Here is a 23,288-nt window from a genome sequence, read left to right as displayed (position 1 = left end):
TTCTCTGTTTGCATCAATTATGAGTGAAGAGGATACTAATACCATTCAGTATCATATATCATAGTATCAGATTACGGTCAGTGTATAGCACTGGGCTCAAGCCTGGCCCTAAGATGTGCGGGGTCCAATGCAGCAAGCGATGAGCGCGGGGCCCCAAGCAAAACAATTGCATTGCGGAGAAGCGCGATACCCAAGGCAGTTGCCTCGTTCACCTTGCCCCCTAGGGCCGGGCTTGATTGGGCTGCAGCCGGGGCAGAGGTATTACATTGTTTATATTCATATTTAAACCAGTTGTTTAACTTACTAAATACGTTTGCGTTAATAGACAAGTTGCGTCAGAAGGGGATGAGGCCGGTTAACCGATTACCAGTTCTTGTAATCAGCGCTAGTACTCGGATCGTCATTGGTCAAAATGATAAACGTTGCTAACCTTTTACTGACTTTTGCTGCATTGTGAGCTTATGCAAATGCGATTACAAACAGATATTTGTGATATTGCCGTCAAAGATCTATTTTTCCTGAGACGGTCCTCATGCCAGCCGAAAAGTTATTTTGTTTGCAAAGCCTATCATAATTATTTGGGCTTAAATTGCTTTCCAATCACGTTTTCATCCTAATATAATTAGTCAATCAAACGTCATTGCAAATATGACCTAAACGTTGGTCATTCCAAAGCGGTATTGCTATTTTATGAAGATTTAATGTGCAAAGAAAACGTCATTATATATATATATATATATATATATATATATATATATATATATATATATATATATGTATGTATGTATGAATGTATATGTGTATATGTATATATATATATATATATATATATATATATATATATATATATATATATATATATATATATATATATATATATATATATATTTTTTTATTTATCTCCTAGATATTTTATAACACTTTCTCTATATTATTATTTTCTATTACGGTCGGTTTATCAGAATATCTATATAGCATAAATGGGATGTTTTACAAACCGATTGATTTTGAAATATCAAGACAAGTATATGTGTCGGGTGTTTCATTTCTAGTTATAGGCCCTGCCGATAACCAGGGAAGCAATAATTCCATTGAACCAAGTATTCTAGGCGGATCTATAAGTGGAGCTGTTGCCATCATTGGAACCATCATCGCCATGGTCATTATAATAATTGTGAAAAGAAGGTTAGTTGCTTTAGGAAAATACGTTATCATCTAAAAGACATTATAGAAATGTTGTCTACTAAGTATGAAATATGAGTTTCGCAATATGTGGTCTTTAGGTGATTACAGACAAAATTGCGGAAGTATTTGCGCGTTGAATTTTGTTGTAGCGAGAACGCGGATTTCGTCTTCCTTTATCGCCTTATTGAACGTTCCGGTCATGGCAAATAACCCTCATTTTGAAATTGTGATCTCACGGGCACCACGATGGAAGCTTAAAGTATGGAGAATATGCCAATTCTCAGCACAACAGTAACCGATGAGTTTTAAGTTTTCATAATTTTACTAAAATGTTATGAAAACTTGGATTTTTTTTATACCTACATTATAACTCTTCGATAAAAATCATGAAGTGGCATTTTAATTGACCTAGAATGAGTGGTGGTTACCCTCCCCCTTCCCGCGGCTAAACATCCCTAATCTATCGTAATGTTTAATGGCAAAAGGGCGAGAATAGCAAAGAAAATATCAGTTTTCTTACTATCTTTACATCCAGTAAAGGCGTTGTCATTTATACGTTCCAAAGCACGTTCGCCAATAATCACAACGTATCTTTTTCGAAATCACATGGCATTTTAGTTGAGTGAGCCGTGTGATACATAGAGGATCTCTAAGGGATAATGATTTAATATTGAGTGTATTAATGATTTAAATATTGTCCAGGTTTTGCAAGCCTTGGGGCGCCAAAGGTGGACATTATTCAAGTAATGTCTTAACTTTAATATTAAGGCATTGCCCATTTGAGATTCTTCATATCACATAGTTTTACTTTAGTGGAAACAGGAGTCAAAGAAGAAGGACAAATATCATACATTGTGACTCAGATGGTGCACCTTTAATTTGTTGCGGTACAAAATAGTTCCTGAACAATTTTGCGCTGTTCTATTACTAGCAAAATTTATTAGCGTTACTTTAAGCAATTACAATTTAAAGAGCTAATGTTCTTTCGGATAAACAGAATATTTGCTTCAAGCAACATCATTTTACAATGCAGAATGCATGTGTAAGTTCAGTACGAGGTCCTAATTATCGGTTAGAGAAATGTTCAACAGCGAGAGGTTGTAACTATCAGTTTCACTTAAAGTACTCACATTGTATGATATGTGAAGGTGTGATTAATGCTGATATTTCAGATTTTCAGTAATGTATTTGTGACCGGATATTTGCATTATTCGATGTGGGACAGTAGACTATAGTAGACAACGACGAATTCGGAATTGCGTCACATGATAAGAGCTATGTTACTGCGTAAGCATGCTGTGGTTGGATAGCGTTCTTTCTGTTTGAATAATGTTAATGCTTGCATTGTTCTGTGATTAGAGATGAGTTTAATTACTCCTATAAGATAATATTTAAACCATCATGTTGAAAGGTGGATTCCATGTTACAGGTATACCCCCATCCCTTTCCAATTGACCAATCAATTCCCTTAGTATTATTTGTTGTTCTTCTTGCTGTTTTTGTTTCGGGATTTAACGCCATTTTTAGGCGCTTGATAATCCATGCATGGCATAACGTGCCCATGTGGGAGCTAAATAGGCCATATTCAGTCAGACATGACTTCTTTTCTACAAATATCTTTGGGCAGTAGATTCGAGAAAAATGGCCGCCAAAAATGTTTATAGTAATGGTAAAAACAAAACGTTCCAGTAGGCGGGTTAATTAAGTTTTCCCACTATCCAGTCAATCATGAGAATAATACACAAGATGTTCATCGGCTTATTTTGACCAATCAGAGTTGCATAAATGGAAATTTAATATGCTGTCGTACCAACAATAGTATTCAACACATACTGTATGTTAAAGTGTACCGACTGTGTGATAAAGGGGCGTTAATACTGTGGAAGAAAATGATATTCCTGAGACAGTTTTAATAAATAACGCCATCGGCATTGTAGCAGACAATAGTGACTTTTCTAGGTGGCCCTAGTATTCCAAGTCTATCTCTACATTCTCACGTGAATAGGGGCGTATCAAGCACATGTTCGAATAAATACTATTCAACCAGGGATTAGTATTGTATGTCATCACTAACGCTTGGTTGCAATGCTGTACGAATGATTCGTGTAATTGGTTTATATTTGGATGCTTGCCCATGAACTTATTTCACCTTAACAGTGACTTATAAATACTTGTTACATTCATGGCAAAGGTCAGGTAGATAATAATTCCATCGGTTGTGCGATGACGTTGAGAATATCATGCGTAATATTGTATAAGGGACCTTACATAGATGAAAAGATAGTTGTAAGGATTGTATGTGAGGTGTTAGCCGGAGAAGAAGTACTTCTATATTGTGCTATTAAGGTTCCATTGCCATGGAATTCAATAGACGCGTATGATCCATCACGCCGACTGCAGTGAAGGTTAACGAAGTAAAGGCATGTGCCAGGGACGATGGTAGTGTCGTTATCAGTGTTGTCTTTCAAAACATGAAAGTTCTTGTCATTTTATGTTGAAACTCAGCGATACAAACTAGGCACATTTATTGGCGAAGCCTACTCAATGACGTGGCGTTGTTAATGAGCAAATACAAAACACCCGCCTTTATGAAACGAGAGGCAGACCTTTCGACCCGCGCATATGATGATGCCGCCAGCTCGTCATGCATCACATAATTGAAACTGTCTTTGCTATGTACCCTTGCGTCTTGTCTGAAGAGTGGATCTCGATACTAAATGGAAGCAATGGCCTGGAACCAGCGACAAGCGATTCTACTAAAAGAAGGTACGTTGTGCATGCGGAACACATGCTAGTGCCTAATTATAACAATGACAGTGCATTCCGGCATATAAGCTGATGTGAGTGTGTGTTGATCTAAAATACGCATCGTGAATTCAAAGATGCAACCTCCATGAACTATGTGCCAATGAGGTTTTCAAGAATATAATCGGTTGTATTTATGTGATTTATGTGGACATAAAGCCGCTTGATGTTGACAAGTACTTGGAAATTGGCAACCATTATTGCGTTTCTTACGGAACCTGTTACGTCAAGAACCCAAGATGCGGGCTAGGGGCAAACTAATATGTAACGTATTGTCTTGCGATTATGATGCCCACCAGTTCGGCCGTTTCGTTGTAGCCAAGAGTCTTTTCAGAAATAAAAGCCTGAATTATTTTTAGATTTTATATATATATATATATATATATATATATATATATATATATATATATATATATATATATATATATGCGGGTTGTGTGCTGTTCTGGAGAGCGCATAAATATTGAACCATCCTAGTTTGAAACATATTCCCCAGTCTGAATCCGTGCATATCACCTATGTTGAGTCTCAGGCCAGCTTAGAGGATTTGTCAGTACAAGATAAAGTTTTAGCACTCGTAGCAATGGTATTATCTCAGGCATTGCACTTTAATAGCGACGCAAGGTACAGCAGGCAGATATTGTTTTACATATAGCGGTACCGAAAAGACATAGATTCACGAACTACTGTTTAAAATTTAGCATCTACTTAATAATGCCTTTCTTTTGTGAAAATTGAATTTGCTAATTGTTATGCACTGTCTCGTGCTCTAACAAAAGAGATGCGTAACCACTGACATTTTGTGATTCTGGAGCCTTTGATGAGCTATTGCCAGTATCAGTATCAAGTGAAATTTTATCTTGGTACGCGGGTCATAAGCTACGGCATTAGCGTTGGTGACCTTTTTCTTTCTGAACCCCCACCTCAGATGGCGAGGACATTTATCGGTTTCAAGTTCACTACCCAGTAACACAAAAATCTGCAACAAGACCTGGCAGACAGGTGAATGGCCAACACAGTGGACCTAATCACTGATTATAACACTCCCCAAAACAGGCAATCTACAGCTGTGCCAAAATTACAGAACTATCAGTTTGATCAGCCATGCTAGTAAGGTGATGCAGACGATCATCTTGAACAGACTGAAACCACAAGCAGAAGCAATAATCGCCGAAGAACAGGCCGGGTTCAGAAGTGGAAGAAGCACAGCAAAACAAATATTCCATCTCAGGCTTCTGTGTGAAAAGTACTCGCAACACCAACAAGACATCTATCATGTGTTCATAGATTTCAAAACGGCCTTTGACAGACTGTGGCATGAGGCATTGTGGGCCAAAATGAGGACGTACAACATGGGTCAAAAGTTGACCAATGCCATCAAGCAGCTGTACGCCAAGGCTACCAGTGCAGTAATTGCCCAAGGTTATGTGGAAGACTGGTTCCAGATAAGTCAAGGCTGTATCCTGTCACGCACGCTTTTCAACATCTACGTAGAGCGCATCATGAGCCAAGCCCTGGAAAACCACTATGGGACAGTCAGCATTGGAGGGCGTATCATCACCAACCTCCGCTTTGCAAACGACATTGATGGGCTGGCTGGCAGTGAAGACGAGCTTGCCACCTTAGTGAATAACCTGGATGAAATATCTTCCAGATTTGACATGGAGATAAGCGCTGAGAAGACAAAGCTGATGACAAATATTGGCAAAAAAATCTCAGCCAAGATTAAAGTCAGAGGACAGGAACTGGAAACAGTGAGCCAGTTCAAATATCTTGGTTCCATAATCACTGAAGAGGGATCAAGAGCAAAAATTGTGTCAAGAGCAGCACAAACAACGGCAGCTATGTCAAAGCTAAGACCCATCTGGAGAGACAAGAATATCTGTCTGAAAACTAACATCAGACTCTTGCGAGCTCTAGTCATCTCAATCTTTTTGTATTCATGTGCGGCCTGGATCCTGACAGCAGAATTACAACGAAGAATCCAGGCACTTACATGGTCCACAACACAAATGAAGAAGTGCGTAACACCATCAGGCGCAAAATTGGCCAATATGAAGACCTCCTCACCACCGTCATAAAGAGAAAGTTGAAATGGTATGGCCATGTCACTAGAGCAAGCAGTCTATCCACAACAGTCCTGCAGGTCAGCATCCAGGGTAGCAGAAGGAGTGGTAGACAGAGACAAAAGTGGACTGATAACATCACAGAATGGACCAGGACAAGTGTTGCGGAGACACATGCATTGGCACATGATCGGGACAATTGGAGGGAACTGGTCAGATGTTCAGAAGCACGGCGCCTCGACGACCACACTAGGTCAAGAGACTGATGATGATGATGATGATGAACATAAATTCTAAATCAGATGGACTTCTATAAATGGCATCTGTAATCAGTCGGGAGTGAATAAACACAGATTGACGGTAATGATGCAAGTCTGATAGATTATGCTCTTGTGGAACCTCTTTCTCCTACTGCCAAGCAACAAGGAGGTAAACCTGGGCACACGCACGGGGTATAACAACTCTCTTATTATTATTAGCAGAAACATGGAAGAGGGCACAGATATGCACATTAGTTCGGAAAAGATATGCATCGAGTAACCCGCACTTATCAACACCCGCAGGAAACGAATAATACAGAGGTCGGCGTTTTTCCTTCCCGTTGCAAATGATGACTTTCACTTTAGCAAGAATTGAGACAAGAGTCATGCCCTGCCCGCGGATTTGTATTATCAGGCTCTTGTGAAGAATTGTGTTGATGGTCCCCTTGATCTATTTAAGCTAGATACGAGGGGCGTCTTATTAGGTAATGACATTCTATAGCCGTAGTCCTTATTCGTATTCTAGATTTTTATTGCGCTCTTGTATCTCCTGACTCATTTTTTCTCTTTCATTATTGTATAGCCTCTACCTTGATTAACTTTCTTTGTGTACGGTGTTGTGGCTATCAAGCTCATCAAAGCTTGGCGATCTTATTTATAGGCTCGCCATGCATCATTTGAAGTGCTTTTTCTTGCATAGTAACTATATTTGGTTCTCCTGATGCCACTTCTTTTACCGATGTGCCTTAGATCCTTTAGCAGAGAGTTGCTCATCATTTGAGTATACAATTTGTTCCACACGAAACCCATCTTGTACATTATGTATTACCTTTCTGTCCATAGACTTTAATCTGATATCGATAACAGGAAATCGCATAAGATATAGCTGTCCTTGCTACCCTTACGCTCAAGATTTATTGGTTACTGCACTTGTATGAAAATATGAACGAGGTTTTATTTATAAATACTTCACGCCCTTTGGGAGCGAAATATTAATCCTAAAGAAATAATACGAAGAATGGAGTTCATATTTTCCTAAACAAATGCAGTTACCTTGTTATTATACAGTAATTTCGTTTTTTACGTAAGGCTTAATAATATATAGGAATGAACTACCAGAGAAAAAAGAAATTGAATGTATGCTGTATTCTAAAATAAATACACAACCGTAGCTCGACATTAGTTTCAAAAATATCGTTGTGGTCTACTTAAACTTGACATTCCTAGTCAGTTGAATGAAATTTCATTCAAAAAACGTTTGCAGTTGGTTTAAAATGGATTTAATTTGTTTTTCTGTTAATCATACTCAATTCCGTTTTTCTCCTTATGATAGACTGGATTCATAGGGTCAATTCAGTGCATTTCTCGTTTGCTGTAGATATTGCGAATATCACGTTCATTTTTTTGCTTCTTTAAAAGTTTTATTTCTGACTCAGTTAACTCGTCCACATCGTTCACTTTATGATCTCTACTTTCAAAAATACGAAACAACTTCGGTAGTTCATCCACAAACAAATCTAATAAACTGAAACCTAAAAGGTCCACTACGTAAGTGAACTTGTTTTGTTTACAGCGTAATTCCGAATATACTAGACTGTATTGAGACGCACGTGTCGTGCGGTATCGAGGTGTTCAATAGTGTAAAATACTGAACGATTCTGACAATGTAAATTTAACGGAAAAAATGTGTATATAATAAATGTGTATTGGTAATCCGACTTGTTCATCAACAAGCCACCTTTCAACTTTTAATATATATAAACTGCTTTGTATATCTATATTTTGTATTTATTTTTTTTAAATTCCACAAATAAGGATTCTCAGACCGTCTCACCTTTGAATTGACGTTTAAAGATAGCGGCGCTGTGATTCATACCACTAACAAATGGGGTGAGCTACACCATCAGTGGTATCTCACTAGAGCTTGACGTCGTGGTAACGCCGGTTTTGCACCCATGATGAGAAAGAAGAACATGCGAAATGTCACTTTTTTCCATGAAAGTGAAGACCCATTGCTATACGATTCACGTCCGCCTTGTGCGCTCGCTAAAATGTTTGGCAAAACATTTGAACCACACTTTGTTAACTTGATCCTAGTTTTTTTTTTTTTCCTGTGTTCTGCATAAGTAAACAGTCCTTATCAAGATCTTCTCTAGTAGCAATTATGCTTGCATGTGCGTGCTGGTCATAATACAGAAACCCAATGACGTAGCCAACAATTTCTGTTCTCAGTTGGCGTGATTAATTGCCGAATTGTGCAATAAAACGAAGAGTCGTTTAGATACACGTTGACAAAAAACGATATAATTTAGGTTACTCGTTGAGTGTAGGTATCAGAGTTTCATACAAGGTACGTTTTGGCAAATTCTTTCTACGTACAGAGCCACAAAATGCCTACCAGTTTATCAGCTCTTGATCGACCTTCTGTTATTCCAAATTCCTACAGAGCAGAATTTGAGCGACTTGCTTGGTAGTTAAAGGTTGCATGGACCTGTGATGTGATTGGTTTATATTACAATGTGTATGTGCTGCCAGTAACGCCATAACACTTGTAGCCGTAGGCTACTTGCTATTTAGAGTCAGACGATCAATAAATCTTATCTAAAACTTAATACGAGTCATGCCAGAATTTATTAGTTTCCGTCACCTGGGGAACATATTTAATGCGCTGGAAGCCATTGAAGGGTATGTGCTGGGTCAACAAACTGGAGCTACGAGTGATAAGAGGTTTGAAAACTCAGTTATATACGAGGGTACAGTGGGGGCTAAAATCATTATTTATCTTGGGTCGTCTGTGCGTATCATATCAAAGTAAATGAGATACGTTATGTGAGTAGAAAGCCAGTACGCCTTGCAACCGATTTAAAAGATGATCCGCTCATCCAGACAGCCACCTCTATTTTAGGAAAGGTAGAGTACTAGCGTAAATGTCATCAGGCAAGTTAACCTAACGGCATATTAAAAATCTCAGCCTCAATGAATATGTTCTTTTAAATGATGATGAGTACAACTTCGGAACTATACATATACACTGGCAGAAAGCGGAAGAACCAATCTCAGAAACAAAGAATGTGTACATTAAGATAAAGCATTGTAATAAATCCAAGTTACACAGGCTGATTTGCATCGGAAGCTCATTAACCTTATTGATCTCCGCGATGATAAATAACAGCAAAAGTGGGCATGAATACAGGATTTACAAATTTAAGAAAATTTCATTTTTGGTAAAGAACAGGTGAAGGAAAAAGGGCATACGCCTTTTCAACATCATATTCAGTTAAGCTAACGTACGAATTAGTTTATATTATCGTGTGCCGTGCAGCCATGGGCCACGAGACTTACAATTATTTGTAACATGTTTGACGTATTAGCACTGCAGGTGCAGTCATTTTTACGCTGATGTCGATCAAGTTTTGGAGAGTGAACTATGGTGTGACATACGCAGCTAAATGTGGCGAAAGTCTTGGTTTGATCACTTACTTTCAGACATATGCCCAACATTTTTTCTGAGGTAAGGCGAGAGTTCCAATCCGCGTTGAGGGAGTTCGCTTCTCTCACTGCAGGCACATAATTGTATAATCTGTTCCCCCTTTCAACATTTACGATCCCAATGCAAGGTACAAAACAGCCAGTTAGCGGCTGACAATCGAAGACAGCTTTATTTTTTTAAAAATTGACGCTGCTTAGCTGGAGCTTCCAGAGCCATAACGCACAACACCTGTTTGCTACTTAGGCCAGAGAATACAAGGATACTTAGCCTGCGCCGATATAATATAGCCCGCGTAGTTGGTGGAAGGGCGTGGCAACCACGAAATTGTTGTTGTCAGAGACCTCTAAAGTGTCACAAGATGTCTCCATTTCATGTTTCACGTAGCAGACCATGTGGCAGATTTACCTACCGGCACAGCGCAAAATCTCCTGTTCGTAATTTGATGTTTCAGTCAGGTCAGGCTTGTCATATATGTGACTAGATAAAGATAATGTAAGCATTTATAAAAGGTCTGACATAATGTGAGAAGAAAATGAACTGACTCGGTGTAGATGGTAATATCATGACTCATGAATTCTATAACAGGCACACTGGTAGGAAAATCAATCTCGTACATTAATCATGTCGAAGGTATGCAGATAGTAGATGCATTAAACAGTGTTAAGTAATCAAGCATGATGAAGTAGGAGTGATAGAAAAATGAAATATTAATTAATAAATGAGTTTTACAGTGCATATTTTGACGTGATTTACTTCACCATTATGAGAATTTATACTTATGCAAGAGAGTTAATTCCAAGAACATACACACACAAGGGGCTCTTATAGTTTATGTATATCCATGATATTTTGTCTGCTTTAGGCCATCTGAAGACAGAGATCAATATGATAAACATATCATTCTTGCAAATAAGTCATGTTATAAGTGTTGGCCATTTTAGAATGATCTTTTTCTTGTCTGAAATAATAGCGCAAAAGAGCCAGAAGAAAAAGAAATTAGCAGTATTAGTAAAGGTTTTTTATTATTTGATTTTCATGGCAACGTGACCACTTTTGGTCTATAAAACTAGAATAGTTATTAAGACGGGATACTAATTTATTCAGTTAATTATTAAAATTGCTGTGTGACGAGTCGTTTAATTAAAGTTTCTTAAACTGACTTTTGACCGCAAGCCAAGTATTCTCTAATTCTGGACTCTATAACTTTAATGTCTTAGCAACTAAATTTAACCTATAACGAGAATTATTTTTGCAGAAGACACAAACGTTCACCATCAACCGCTGAGAGAACGAGATATTTGTCCAGAGAGAAGAATGATGGTCTTGTTTACGAGAATTCAACGTTCGTCAATACGGGTTTGTATTTGGATTCATAAATAATATCACCCTCGTACAGTATCAAATCAAAAGTGTAAGCTAAGTAAAGGGACGGAAAGAACAATACGTACTTCAAAAGATAACTAAGATTGCATAGTCAGTTGCAGAAAATTATTGCATTTGTAAGAATTATAATTGACAACTGAGTTAGTCGCTGCCAACTGTATCATTGGAACAAAAATCAGCATTGTCATTGAAAAAGTTTAAATTTGAAAGACTTCGACACATATCTTCATCAAGTATTATTACATAAATAATTTATTATTAAATGGTAACATTGTTATTTTTGTGACTTTTAGTCACATGCACAAGAGCTGGAGGATATTTTCTACGTTATGTACCTCAATGCGACGTGTTTTTAAATTTCCTTAATTATGTGTTAGGGGATAGCCATAAAACAATCTAATTTAAATGGAAGATTTCACATGCGAAGTAGGTTAAACGTTCAAATACCATAATTGGGATATCTTTACTTGAGTGGAGAACATAAGATAAATTGTTTTATCGTTAGGGGACGATTTACAGCCAAATCAAGGAATGAGCAAAGAATCAAATAAAAGAATTAGCCCAACAATGTCAAAGCAAGCAAAAACAGCGACTGAGCTAAAGATGGAAGATCCCCAAACATACTACAATGTAGGACGTGCATTACCGGCTGGAGGTGTACTACTGTCAATGTTCTGGGACTACGTCCAGGACAAATTTCTAGATGAGAGATTTTTTCCGAAAGAGTTTGAGGTATTGATTTCCTACTTTTCAGATAAATTTCACGTCGGAAACTTGTGCAAATATATTGCATTCGAATAAATGCATAATTTTGTTGAGTTGTCGTTCGGTTTGAGAAATAAGTATATCTTATAAATTTGACACATCAGCTACTGCACATAGAAACTCGATTGTTCAGATTAAAATGTGTGTAAATCTGTATTCGTAGCTACGTTATTAAACAATCACATACACAGTATATTATATAATACATTGAGTATCATGGTCATATTATATATATATATATATATATATATATATATATATATAATTGTTCAGTGTTGTTTGATTAAACTTCCAATCTTTTCGTCTAGGACAACTTTCGGAAATGGTCGGAGGTGAAAAACAAATAATTACGTTATAGTCTTGTTTTTAGCATGACTTCGAACTCCTAGGTATAGACCATTTGAAAACTCTTCCTGATATTTGTTAAATAACCTGCAATAATAAAGACCAATACTTGTTTAATAGAATATATTACAGTGTTTTATACAGATTTATGACAAACTATCTCAGAGAAAATACAATATTGATTATCTTTATTTTTTATCTAGAAATTGCCGACAGGTCTACAGTTCCCGACAACCGTTGCTCTTCGGCCTGAAAACAAAAACAAAAACAGATATAAGCAGCTTTATGCATGTAAGTTTGAGTTTCTGCGTTACGACTGTTCCTTGTCAGAATAATTCATCACCGTGCACATTTGGTATGTATATAATTTAAACAGAACTGTACCTACGCAACGTGATATTGTGATCCGTTGTCTTAAATCCAGGGCCTTGTTCACATAAACTCCACTCTTAGTTGGATACGTATATAGCAAGGAACCTCTGCTTCATTACAGCATTGTATAAATTAATGGATCAATTTATTAAGTCTCGGTAGCTCGGAATTACATAGGAATATTTTTAAAGAAATTATGATAATTAGGATTAGAACATTTAATAGATTCTTGTTCAGATATTTCGGAAAGTACCTTATCTTATTTATAGCTTGAATTCAAACTCAGACTTAGTTTTATTAGAACCTTGTAATCTTCAAATGAATCTTAAGGATTACCGGATATAAAAAATTTTCGAAGGACAGGAATCTGTATAAAAGTTTGTTTGAACATAGTAAAAACAAACGATATTTCTCATGAAAATACTTGAAGGGATTGCAACATGTGCATCTTATTATCCGATAAATATCGGTGTGTGAAACTAGTATTAGTAGAATTACAGTATATTTTAGTCCGTATTTTAACGTTTTCTTTATGAAGCAACGTAATGACACGTTACAAAGGTCCCTCGTTACATTCATATATCATTTTCTTAACAACATTACATTGACCTCATTATGCATCAGAAATGTGCAGCTCTATCCTTGCAGAATGAAAATAATTTTATCAGAAATGATTATGAATCCTTATCTTGTGTATTTAGTTTGCACAGGCTGCAACCAATCAATATTTTCCCTGCATGGAAAGTTCATACTTGAAACAATACGGCAATAAGCCTTAATGGCTCAAGTAAGTTAAATTGAATTAATGATAATTGTTTCACTTGCTGTAACTCTCTAATCTGCTCTTTTGTGTTTTTTGTTTTTATTTACCAGCGTTACTGGTATTACAGATACGTTATCTATAAATACAAAGAATAGAACAGTCTGAAGTTTGTTTAATTTGGTGGATGTCATTATCTTATGCACTGAAAACTTGTATATATTCTGTCATTTCATTATTGTTTATATTTGCCTAGAAAAAAGTAAAGAACTTTGTCCAAATTTAAATAAAAAAATAGTAAATTGAAAACAACTGGTAACCGAACTTTCGTTGCGTTTTTTTTGTGTTAGATGACATCAACAGAGTCACACTGAAGCCTATGGGAGACGACTCGAGCGACTACATCAATGCATCTTTTATTGACGTAAGTTTCATTCTTGATGTGCATTATTTGGTCTTGAAAGTAACATGTATTTGGATTTTATAGTTTGAAAATAGTATACGAAATACTAAATGGGAAAGGGAAACTGTTACAATCTACAACGGCTGGAACTGAACAATTGACGTTAAGCACATACACACACATAAAAAATGAGATTCATTTTTTTCTCACTTTCATTCATGCTGACTCTACTCGTTTTGTTTCTAGCTTTATCTTACATCAATCACTAATTTTTAAAATCATATCCAAACGTTTTAATGAAGATTTATATATACATTGTTTGGACAGTTTGTACAAATTCGCTTTAGTATCTAGCTGATAGTGAAGCCCATACAATCACCTCTTAATGAGATAATCTCTCCTTCTCATTCTCCTGCTCTAAGTCTCCCTTCCAGCGCTATAATTTGTTTTTCAGTGTTATTCCAGTCAAAAGAAGTATATCGCTTCTCAAGGTAAAACTTTATTTCTAATTTAAACTTAGCTGAGAACTTTTAATTATTCTATGTTTTAACTTTATGCTCTTTGTATCAGTATGCAGTGTTTAAAAAACTCGATTGTATGTGCGATTTATTAGGTACGGCTTTAAGAATCATAACCATAGCAATATTTTACAGTGTTTCCGTTTTATTCAGTTTAATGTGGCTTGAAGTATTGCACAGGTTCGGTTCGAAGATCGACCGTGCTATTATAGCAGTTTGTTTTACGCTTATATATAAATCATCCTTGAGAAGTTTGGTAGGATTAGCTAACTAACAGTCATCTTTGTTCAGGATCATACATTTTCGCTCAAACTTTACATTAGCTGTTTCACAGATGAGCAAAACGTGCACGTTCGATAAGCATTAGGGTATACGACCTTTAGGTTTTAAAGCAAGCTGTCACCAAAATATAAATTCCAATGTCTGACCTTATTGTATCTGTAATTTAAACTATATTTTTGTGCTTCGTTCCTTTAATACATATGTATAAAGTGCATACGTATGAAATATCGTGCTTGAGAAATGAATGTAGTATGCTTCCTGTGATGCATTCATAACACTTACTTCAGGTACAACCAAAGAAAATATAAATGACTTCTGGCGGATGTTGTGGCAATATCAAGTGGAAAAGATAGTGATGCTAACTGAACTGTTTGAAGGTGGAAGAGTAAGCGAACTTACTTATTTAACTTTGATAGAGCGCAACAATATTTAGAGTTTTTATATATGATAAGTGTCTGATGACTATAAACAAATGAGTTATTCCATTGTTCGAATATCTTCTTGAACTCTCCTGCGATGTGATGATGTAATACTACAAATAAGTTCTTTTCTTCGTTGACGTAATGACGTTTCTCATAATATTTATTCTTTGTTTATTTATTTTATTTTGATTGGCTGTTCCTGACTTGTTTGGGGCTATTTTGTTTTATTTTGCGGTATGGGATTGGTAATAAACATTAATTACCATAAATATCGTCTGGAACGTCCTCCATTGACATAACATTTGTTCCCGTTGTATGAGACAATTTTACTCTCACGTGTTCGATGATGATTGCCTGATATTTAATGTTTTGTGTCAAGCATTGGTAACAAGGATATAACCAGATAATGGAATCGTTCTCAAGAAATAATATTTTCAATTGATCAACTCAAGTATCTGAGTATAACACTTTTATGTCCCTTGTTTATACGTTTTCAGCATAAATGCGAACTGTATTGGCCAGAGGAGGAAGGCGAAACATTGACTTTCGGCAGTGTTGATGTGAAACTGCTTGCTACTGATGCGTTTGCTGACTACAACATTCGAACACTAGAAATGTCTGTGGTAAGCGCAAATGCAAAATTGTGTTCTAAGACTGGTTCAAGTTTATTAAGGTATAATTATAGTAACTACTTAATGTGTGCACTGCCTCCATTTTCAACTATTTATAGCTATAGGTTCGGATGACCCAAGGCAGCTTGCTTATGTTAGGCACTTATTTGTAATCTACCTAATCATAATATAGAATACGGATAAATTTTGTATGAGTAACATTTGTTTGAAAGTATTGTTCTTTTGTGGGGTTTAGTCCAGAAATGAAACAAGGGCCAAAAAGGCCTTAAAGATGTATAATAATTCAAATGCGCATCTGAAACAAATTGATAATAACCCGACTTCGGAATTATATTGTAAGCGCAATGACATCGATTTGGACAAGTTTGTGAGAGAAAAAATGAAAAAGTCTTTATATGATATTGTGCATGAAATTGAAGTTGCCTATCTTGAGGATACCATTTAGAATGGTTGACAACTTAGTTCCAATTATGTTTTTGGTATTGATATATATGAATCAGATGAAATACGTTATTGTCAGAATGTGAACAATTTAGCAAATGAAGAGACTAAGCGGGGTAAGCAATGTTTTAGTTGTGTGTAAAATTATTTTCATGTAGAGACAAATAAACCATGGAGTCAAGACAAAATCATTTCAATACATTTCGCGTCTTTGGACTTCATTGCCCAAGTGAAGGTCATTAGTGAGGTGGTATAATACTTTAAAATGATCATCGTGCAGAGATTTGCCTAAATATCGCCATAAAGATAATTATATTCAACAAAAAAATTCTTCATCAGAATCTTCATAATATACGATCTGGTATAAATGTGTGTTTACATAAATGTTGTCTGATGAATGGTTTTTAAAATAAGTGTTAGATTGTGTGTGTACAACGTATATCATTTTGACTTGTACAGTTAATGGCTATAGGCCTGATCAAATGAATATAGGTGTACACACTGAAGATACAAATTTCTGCGTTCCAAATCAATTGTGCAAGATTTGCAGCCAATTGTTGTTATGAATAATCATTATGAACATGTTTTATTTATATGTTTTCTATAAATAAGCCATTTCTTTAGATGCTTTATATCAGTGTCGTGATATGGACTAATCGTGGTAATTTATGGCAGATACGTTGGTCATGTCTTAATGGGACATTTGTATCACCACCAGACTACTTGAGAGCTTCCAACTAATGCTACTATTGTATCTTGTTTCACATAGCAAGCGAGAACTGAAAAGATATAACATGTTACACTTAAACTTATAGATTAGAAAGAAGTAGGTAAACGAAGTTAAAACTGTGCTAGATGTGGAGATTTCAATATGATAGGGAAGAGTGCAAGCATAATAAAAGCACATCGAACTTGAGACTCCTAAATGCATATAATAAAGTGACTATTCATCGCAAAAATATATGATGATTCCAGAAGTATGTTTATCAGATTTTTGTCAGCATTTACAGGCTAAATTACTAGTAATACATACTTGATGTCCTTAAGTTTAAGACAAGGTGAGGTTTCAGCATTGTTGCAACAATTCGAATATACCAGTATACAGAGAAGTTAAGTCACAATGTAGTAAATTAAAATATATTAACAAAGTAAGCTAATTCATGACGACAATTGCAATCTTAGATATGCATACAGCAAATTATGTGAATCACAGACAACCTATGATACCAAGAGATCCTATATCATCCATTACATATGAACCGAAAAACGTATAAACAAGGACTAACATTAGTATATGTAGGAAATGTACCATATACTTATTAAGATCAATTGTGCGAACCTAATTCAAATGGTCTATTTTGAACATATCAGCTGATGCTACTTTGAAAGTACTCAATTAAAATTTATTACTAACCTAAGCAAATGCATAATGGAAATTGTAACTGAATAGAGCCAAACGTGTGACTAACGGATCAACTATAGATGCACTGAGGTCATATAAGATGTACTGATATTGAACTTTTGAGCCTAAACATTTAAGCATATACGTATCTTTGCTCATGTTGGGCATGTAACCATGTCATGATCATTTATATAACGTTAATTCAAAGAATCTGTTTTGAACATTTCTGGACTAATGTTTTAAGTGTCAGTTAAAAATTATATTAGTAATTAATAATGCATTAAGTAAAAATTATTCAACACAATGCAGCAATTTGTTGTTAATCAGTGTCACAACCAAATTTAGTCAATGTCTTAACAAAAATCAACAATGAAACGTAATGCAGTTTTTGAAAGACTTACTTTATAATTTTCGTTTTCTAGTATCCAAGGTAAAATGAATCAGGGAACGTATATTGTAATCCTTTGATCTGTAGTTTTGTCGTTGACATGTTTCGTTCTCTGACAGATTAAAATGGCTTCCTATAAAACTTCATTACGATCTACTATTGGATTTTCATCTCCATCCTCGGATTAATTAACAGATAAACTGTATTTATAAACAATTAATAAAAGTAATAGAATCAGATATTTGTTCCTCATATACTGACCCTACCATACACATAACTTAACTACGTGGACTCATAATACGTAGTGTAGATGACTTAAAGGCATAATATCAACTCTCAAAATGTCATCATGCTTTTCCAATAAAGGCCTTATTCTGACTTTGAAATATATTTTCACACACGGAATTTAAAGTCTATCCACTATCGCAAATTGTATAAGGTGTAATAATACTTAAATGCTGATAAGAATGAGTATCAACGCCTGAGACTCTTGACATGTGCATTTTGGCATAACTTTAAAAGTAACTAGTTTCCATTCATTTAAATACCTAGATTTAAATTGTTTAAATAAATATCATTTTTTATTTTTTAGTCGGTATGCACAACTAAGTCTCTATATTTGTTTTATAGTACTGCATGTTCTACTTCATCCAAATCCTAATAAATCATATATTCATCTAAAATACATTCAAAAATAAATTCACGGTGAAGTTCTTAGCAATGAGTATTAGGCAATATTTTGATAACTCAGACTGTAAATAAAACAAAATGCAATGGGTCACAGACTTCGCCTCCAGATCATCAATAATGCAAAATTACTCAGTGTGCACTGTCGCTAAAATACACATAGACAATCATATCATGCTAAACGTAGTCCAGACCAAAACAAATACCTTTAAATAATGAAAAGAATGCCTAACTCTAACACTTGTACCACCACCAAAACGAGAATAGGACAAGTGCTCAATATAGGCTAGGACTATATCAATGGGTACTAAACAGGAAGTAATAATTGTGACATGAGTCCATACAACTTTTCCTATACCCCTCAAGAAAGAGCCTTACCACCTTGATATATGATTTGAATGTGTGCAACGGTTATATATTGTTGGTTCTCCTATAGCGCCGATTTGCGGCTCATGGGCTACAAGCAATTAAAATAATTACAAGGTTATGCATCTTGTCTATAGCAGTTAATGTGCGACTATCCACCCAAGTATCAGCGCATATCAGATTTAGCTTGAAATTAGACCATCATAGTCATTGACCTAATGCATACAGATGATACACTGGGCTGTAACTGATAAACAAATTGCAATCCCATCGCTAACACAAGATACACAGGGGGAAGTCAGGGCAATAAGAATTCAGAAACAGAATCATCATTTGTTACTAGCTATACGTTTTACTCCTTTTCAACCCCCACTGTACCGTATGCGAGCGCAAATTACAAATGGTGAAGCACAAGATATCTGTTCTATAAATTCATGATTGATCTTACTCTAGTCAAGTACAGAAATATCTTTTACCATTTTTAATCGTGTCATTGCTACGAAATCTCAGTGGTGGAAAAACAGATTCGTTGCAGTGAAGATATGTCAGAATATGTGCATGTGTATTTAGCTTCGCGATTGAAACATGATTGTTATTGCTGTCATACAACGTTCTTACCCCTGTGGCAGGTTTGGTAAATACTATTTTTGTGGATGAAATGTGACAATGTATTGTTCATTTGTTTAAGGGTAAAATATCTAAGCAACTGACTCAGTTCCACTTCACGGCCTGGCCAGACAAGGGCGTTCCGAAGGCTGCCTCTTCAATGGTACAGTTTTGGAACAAAGTGAACAAAGTGACTACAAAGGAACCAGTCGTTGTTCATTGCAGGTACAATGCGTTTTAACTACTCACTGATAATGTGAACTGATTTTTTTCTATTTCTTTGTTTAACATGTCAGCTATTTTCGAAAACCTGATGTTGTAAATATTGGGCTAACATATAACGACAAAACTGCTTGTGCTTTAATGTATACACCAAACATAAAGAAAACTTGTTAATTGTCTCTTTTATTCCACATTTTGCATCGCATTGAAAAATAATGTTTCTACTCAGTGTGGTTATTACCCTGGAAAAAATTGTTAACGTCTATTTTGTATAATTTTTATTTGCCCTCATAGCGCTATACATTACGTACGATGGTTTTAAAACATTGTATGTAGTAATTATATGTTTTTAGCGTGTCTTTATGAAACTAATGGTCCCCATTATGTTTTCTTAACGATAACGTCATCTTCTACATAAAATAAAAATATGTGTATTACATGACTACCGACATGATTTGTAAACTAAATGTGTTTAATCACTCATTACATGCTCATTATGTTTTTTAATCAATGAATGTAGTGCGGGAATCGGTCGGACAGGAACATATATAGCTTTAGACTACTTGGTTAGCCAAGGGAAAGCAGAGGGACAGGTGAATGTGTCTGCATGTGTCTCAAACCTAAGACGTCAAAGAGTGAACTTGGTGCAAACACAGGTCAGCATTACAATACTTTTTCAAACTGTATTGCGCATTCACCAACTGCTTGATTACTGAAAAAGATATTTTTGCTTAGCACTTCTCTGTCGTATCTGAAAATGGATCTTAAATACTTAGTAAATGACATCTTCAAAAGCCATAAGACAAAACCAGTTAAAGCAATTTTGTACATAGTGATCTTTTATTTACGTGATAAAAGCAATTGTATCTTTCTCAGAATGGTACAAATCAATTTGACCATGGATGAATTCGGCATATAACTTCAAAGCATTGTCAACAACTAAGGAGATATATGAGGTACAACCTCCATTAACCCATCCCTACGACAATAAATAAATGTTGTATTGTTATACTTATATAAATAAGTTAGATCATACTGATTAAGATTTATCTTTTATCATAACAGTTTAGATTCCGCTAAAATTTTGTGTTGATTCCAGGAGCAGTACTTATTCCTGCATGAGACTTTAATGGAGGCTTTGATGCTGTCTGGTACAGCGACTACTTCAGAGACCTTTCCTAAAGTATACATTGAGCTATTGGAATTTGATCCTGTGAACCGGAAACCTAAATTGCAACTTGAATACGAGGTTGAGTCTTCCTCGTGTTTACTGTTTAAGGAATTTTAAGATATTATTAAAGATATTATTAAAGTTCTATCTTCAAGATTTTATTTTTAAGATTAAATATAAATCTGAAAATTGATACAAATTAATTGCAAATATCTAAATTGTACAAGTGTATATTACATGTTACCGATGTTGCTTGAGAAAGAAAGATTGGCGAATAGGAAATAGAAATAATGGTAATCATATATGTGTCATTATCATTAATATCTTCCACATAATATGTTGCTTCTTGAAGGTTGTAAGACATTGAAGCACAGATTATGAATAGTATTTCTCAGATCACTTATCATTTGAATTTGATATCAATGAAATTAAACATTTGCATGTAAAATATAAAAATAGTTATTAATAGTTGGTTATAAAATGAGTTTGAAGAAAGGCTTGTCAACCATTAAGATTTGTGTGTATGCATGGATATGCATATTCTAGAAGCAAAAGATTCAATGTGTGCAGCAGCAGATGGAAAATGTAAATTTTTACTTTAAGATTTCTTCCCTAAATAATAATTTTCAACCAATGAACTAAATAAAAGCAGCACGTTTACAGATATCAGAATATAACTGTTTGACAATTATTTTATATTAATTATTCATTGAAAAAACAACAAGACGTTAACTTCCCATGTCTTTCAGAGGTTGCAGAATGAAGTAGTAAACCATGAGGCTGTGTACGCTACTATCAAAAGGGACGACGAAGAAGGAGGGGAAGGGAATACAAATCAAGACGAGTTCAGTGCTGCCAAACATATCGAGAATAGAGCTAAAAACAGACATCACAATGTTTTACCTGGTAATTTGCTACATTCCATTTACGTAATGTTATATTGCAACATCGTTCTATTTAGCTATATTTACAGAATAATCATGTAATTATATTAAAACTGGTAATGTCACAAATGCGGACACATTCACACACTCTTTGAGTGTCTATAATTTTCCAAAATTAGAATGCAACAACATAGACAAATGAATTAAATAAAGATTAAATTAGAAACAACATCCATGAATTGCAAAAAGATATTGGTCCAGCGATCGAATCGTATATGCTACAAGTGTTTCACTAAACAAACATGACATAAGACTTGGATGAAAGAGAAATGAATATTTCCAAAATACTTGTGAAATACCAGAAAAGAAAAGGACACACATAACTTCAAGAAAGATAAATGTGCCTTATGCAATTAAGGATGTTTTTTCTGTATGTTACTATTTATTTCGTTCCACAATTAATTTTGTTTTTTAATCAAGGCATCATAAGGTACTGTCCAAGGAAATATTTTGTTCTTTCTCACGAATATTTTGTGTGACTCAACTGTGCCTAAACATTGCACTATAGGCCGTATTTATGTGTAATGAACGTTAATATCCTGCTTGTATCTTTCCATTGTGGTGTTCAAAGCATATATTTTGAGTGCATCTTTATCAGAACATTAATCTTATGTCGTAACAATATCAAGTTTGCTTTATATTGGCATTCAATCTGCTCCTTTCCTTATTTTAATTGTTCAGTCATATATCTTGCGTTACGTTTGCCAAATGTCATTCTGTAATTACAATTAATCTGCAGTCAGGAACTAAATTGGAACAAATTGAATTTGGTCTATATATAACGATAATTTACTTTTCAGCTGACCAACACAGAGTTTTTCTTAATAGACCCGTCTCGGGAAGAAATGATTATATCAACGCTGTTGTACTACCAGTAAGTACGTCTTTACCTGCATTCCAAATGATCTTATCCTCCTTGAACATTGTACTTGATCCTATGCCCCTAGTTATGATGATATAAACGCTCATATTTCTATCTGCAACATGTTTTACATTGTCTAAGAAAGTATTGCGTTAAGAAGTCATATTTGTACACATACATAATAGCCGATGTCATATCAATATGGCGCATTATGCGACCGACGTTTTCCGTTTTCATTATTAAATATCCGTTTATCATTCTAGAGCCACAAACAAAGAAAGGCGTTCATTTTGACCCAGATGCCTCTCACCGACACCGTTGTTGACTTCTGGAGGATGATCAACGATTTTGAAATAAAGACGATCATCATGTTCAACTCTGAGAGTTCCAAGACAGACAATGTACGGTGACATAATTTTATATTACACAAGCAGTGTTTATAAATACGAAATGTTAATACAGCTACATAAGGCAGCTCACAGTAAGACGTGAACACTAAACTAACCAAAAT

General features: G+C 35.2%; 1 protein-coding gene across 2 annotated transcripts in view; it reads left to right on the top strand.

Annotated features, from left to right (window-relative positions):
* Positions 1–23,288, top strand: part of LOC149798454 (receptor-type tyrosine-protein phosphatase U-like) — a 69,000-nt gene that overhangs the window by 37,507 nt on the left and 8,205 nt on the right. For both annotated transcript variants that reach the window (XM_089963649.1, XM_089963648.1), the window contains exons 9-22: positions 1,053–1,185; positions 11,062–11,162; positions 11,695–11,921; positions 12,503–12,590; positions 13,782–13,855; positions 14,289–14,325; positions 14,922–15,019; positions 15,554–15,679; positions 19,661–19,803; positions 20,321–20,456; positions 20,900–21,049; positions 21,721–21,877; positions 22,716–22,789; positions 23,041–23,178. In XM_089963649.1, the coding sequence (XP_089819775.1) occupies positions 1,053–1,185; positions 11,062–11,162; positions 11,695–11,921; positions 12,503–12,590; positions 13,782–13,855; positions 14,289–14,325; positions 14,922–15,019; positions 15,554–15,679; positions 19,661–19,803; positions 20,321–20,456; positions 20,900–21,049; positions 21,721–21,877; positions 22,716–22,789; positions 23,041–23,178 (1,682 nt within the window). The remainder of the gene's footprint in view (positions 1–1,052; positions 1,186–11,061; positions 11,163–11,694; positions 11,922–12,502; positions 12,591–13,781; positions 13,856–14,288; positions 14,326–14,921; positions 15,020–15,553; positions 15,680–19,660; positions 19,804–20,320; positions 20,457–20,899; positions 21,050–21,720; positions 21,878–22,715; positions 22,790–23,040; positions 23,179–23,288) is intronic.

This window comes from Sinohyriopsis cumingii, chromosome 6 (genome assembly GCF_028554795.1).
Source record: "Sinohyriopsis cumingii isolate HCF-2022 chromosome 6, ASM2855479v2, whole genome shotgun sequence".
Classification (NCBI taxonomy): Eukaryota; Metazoa; Mollusca; class Bivalvia; order Unionida; family Unionidae; genus Sinohyriopsis; species Sinohyriopsis cumingii.
Note: the sequence above shows the minus strand (reverse complement) of the source record. Positions and strands in the feature narration are given on the sequence as shown.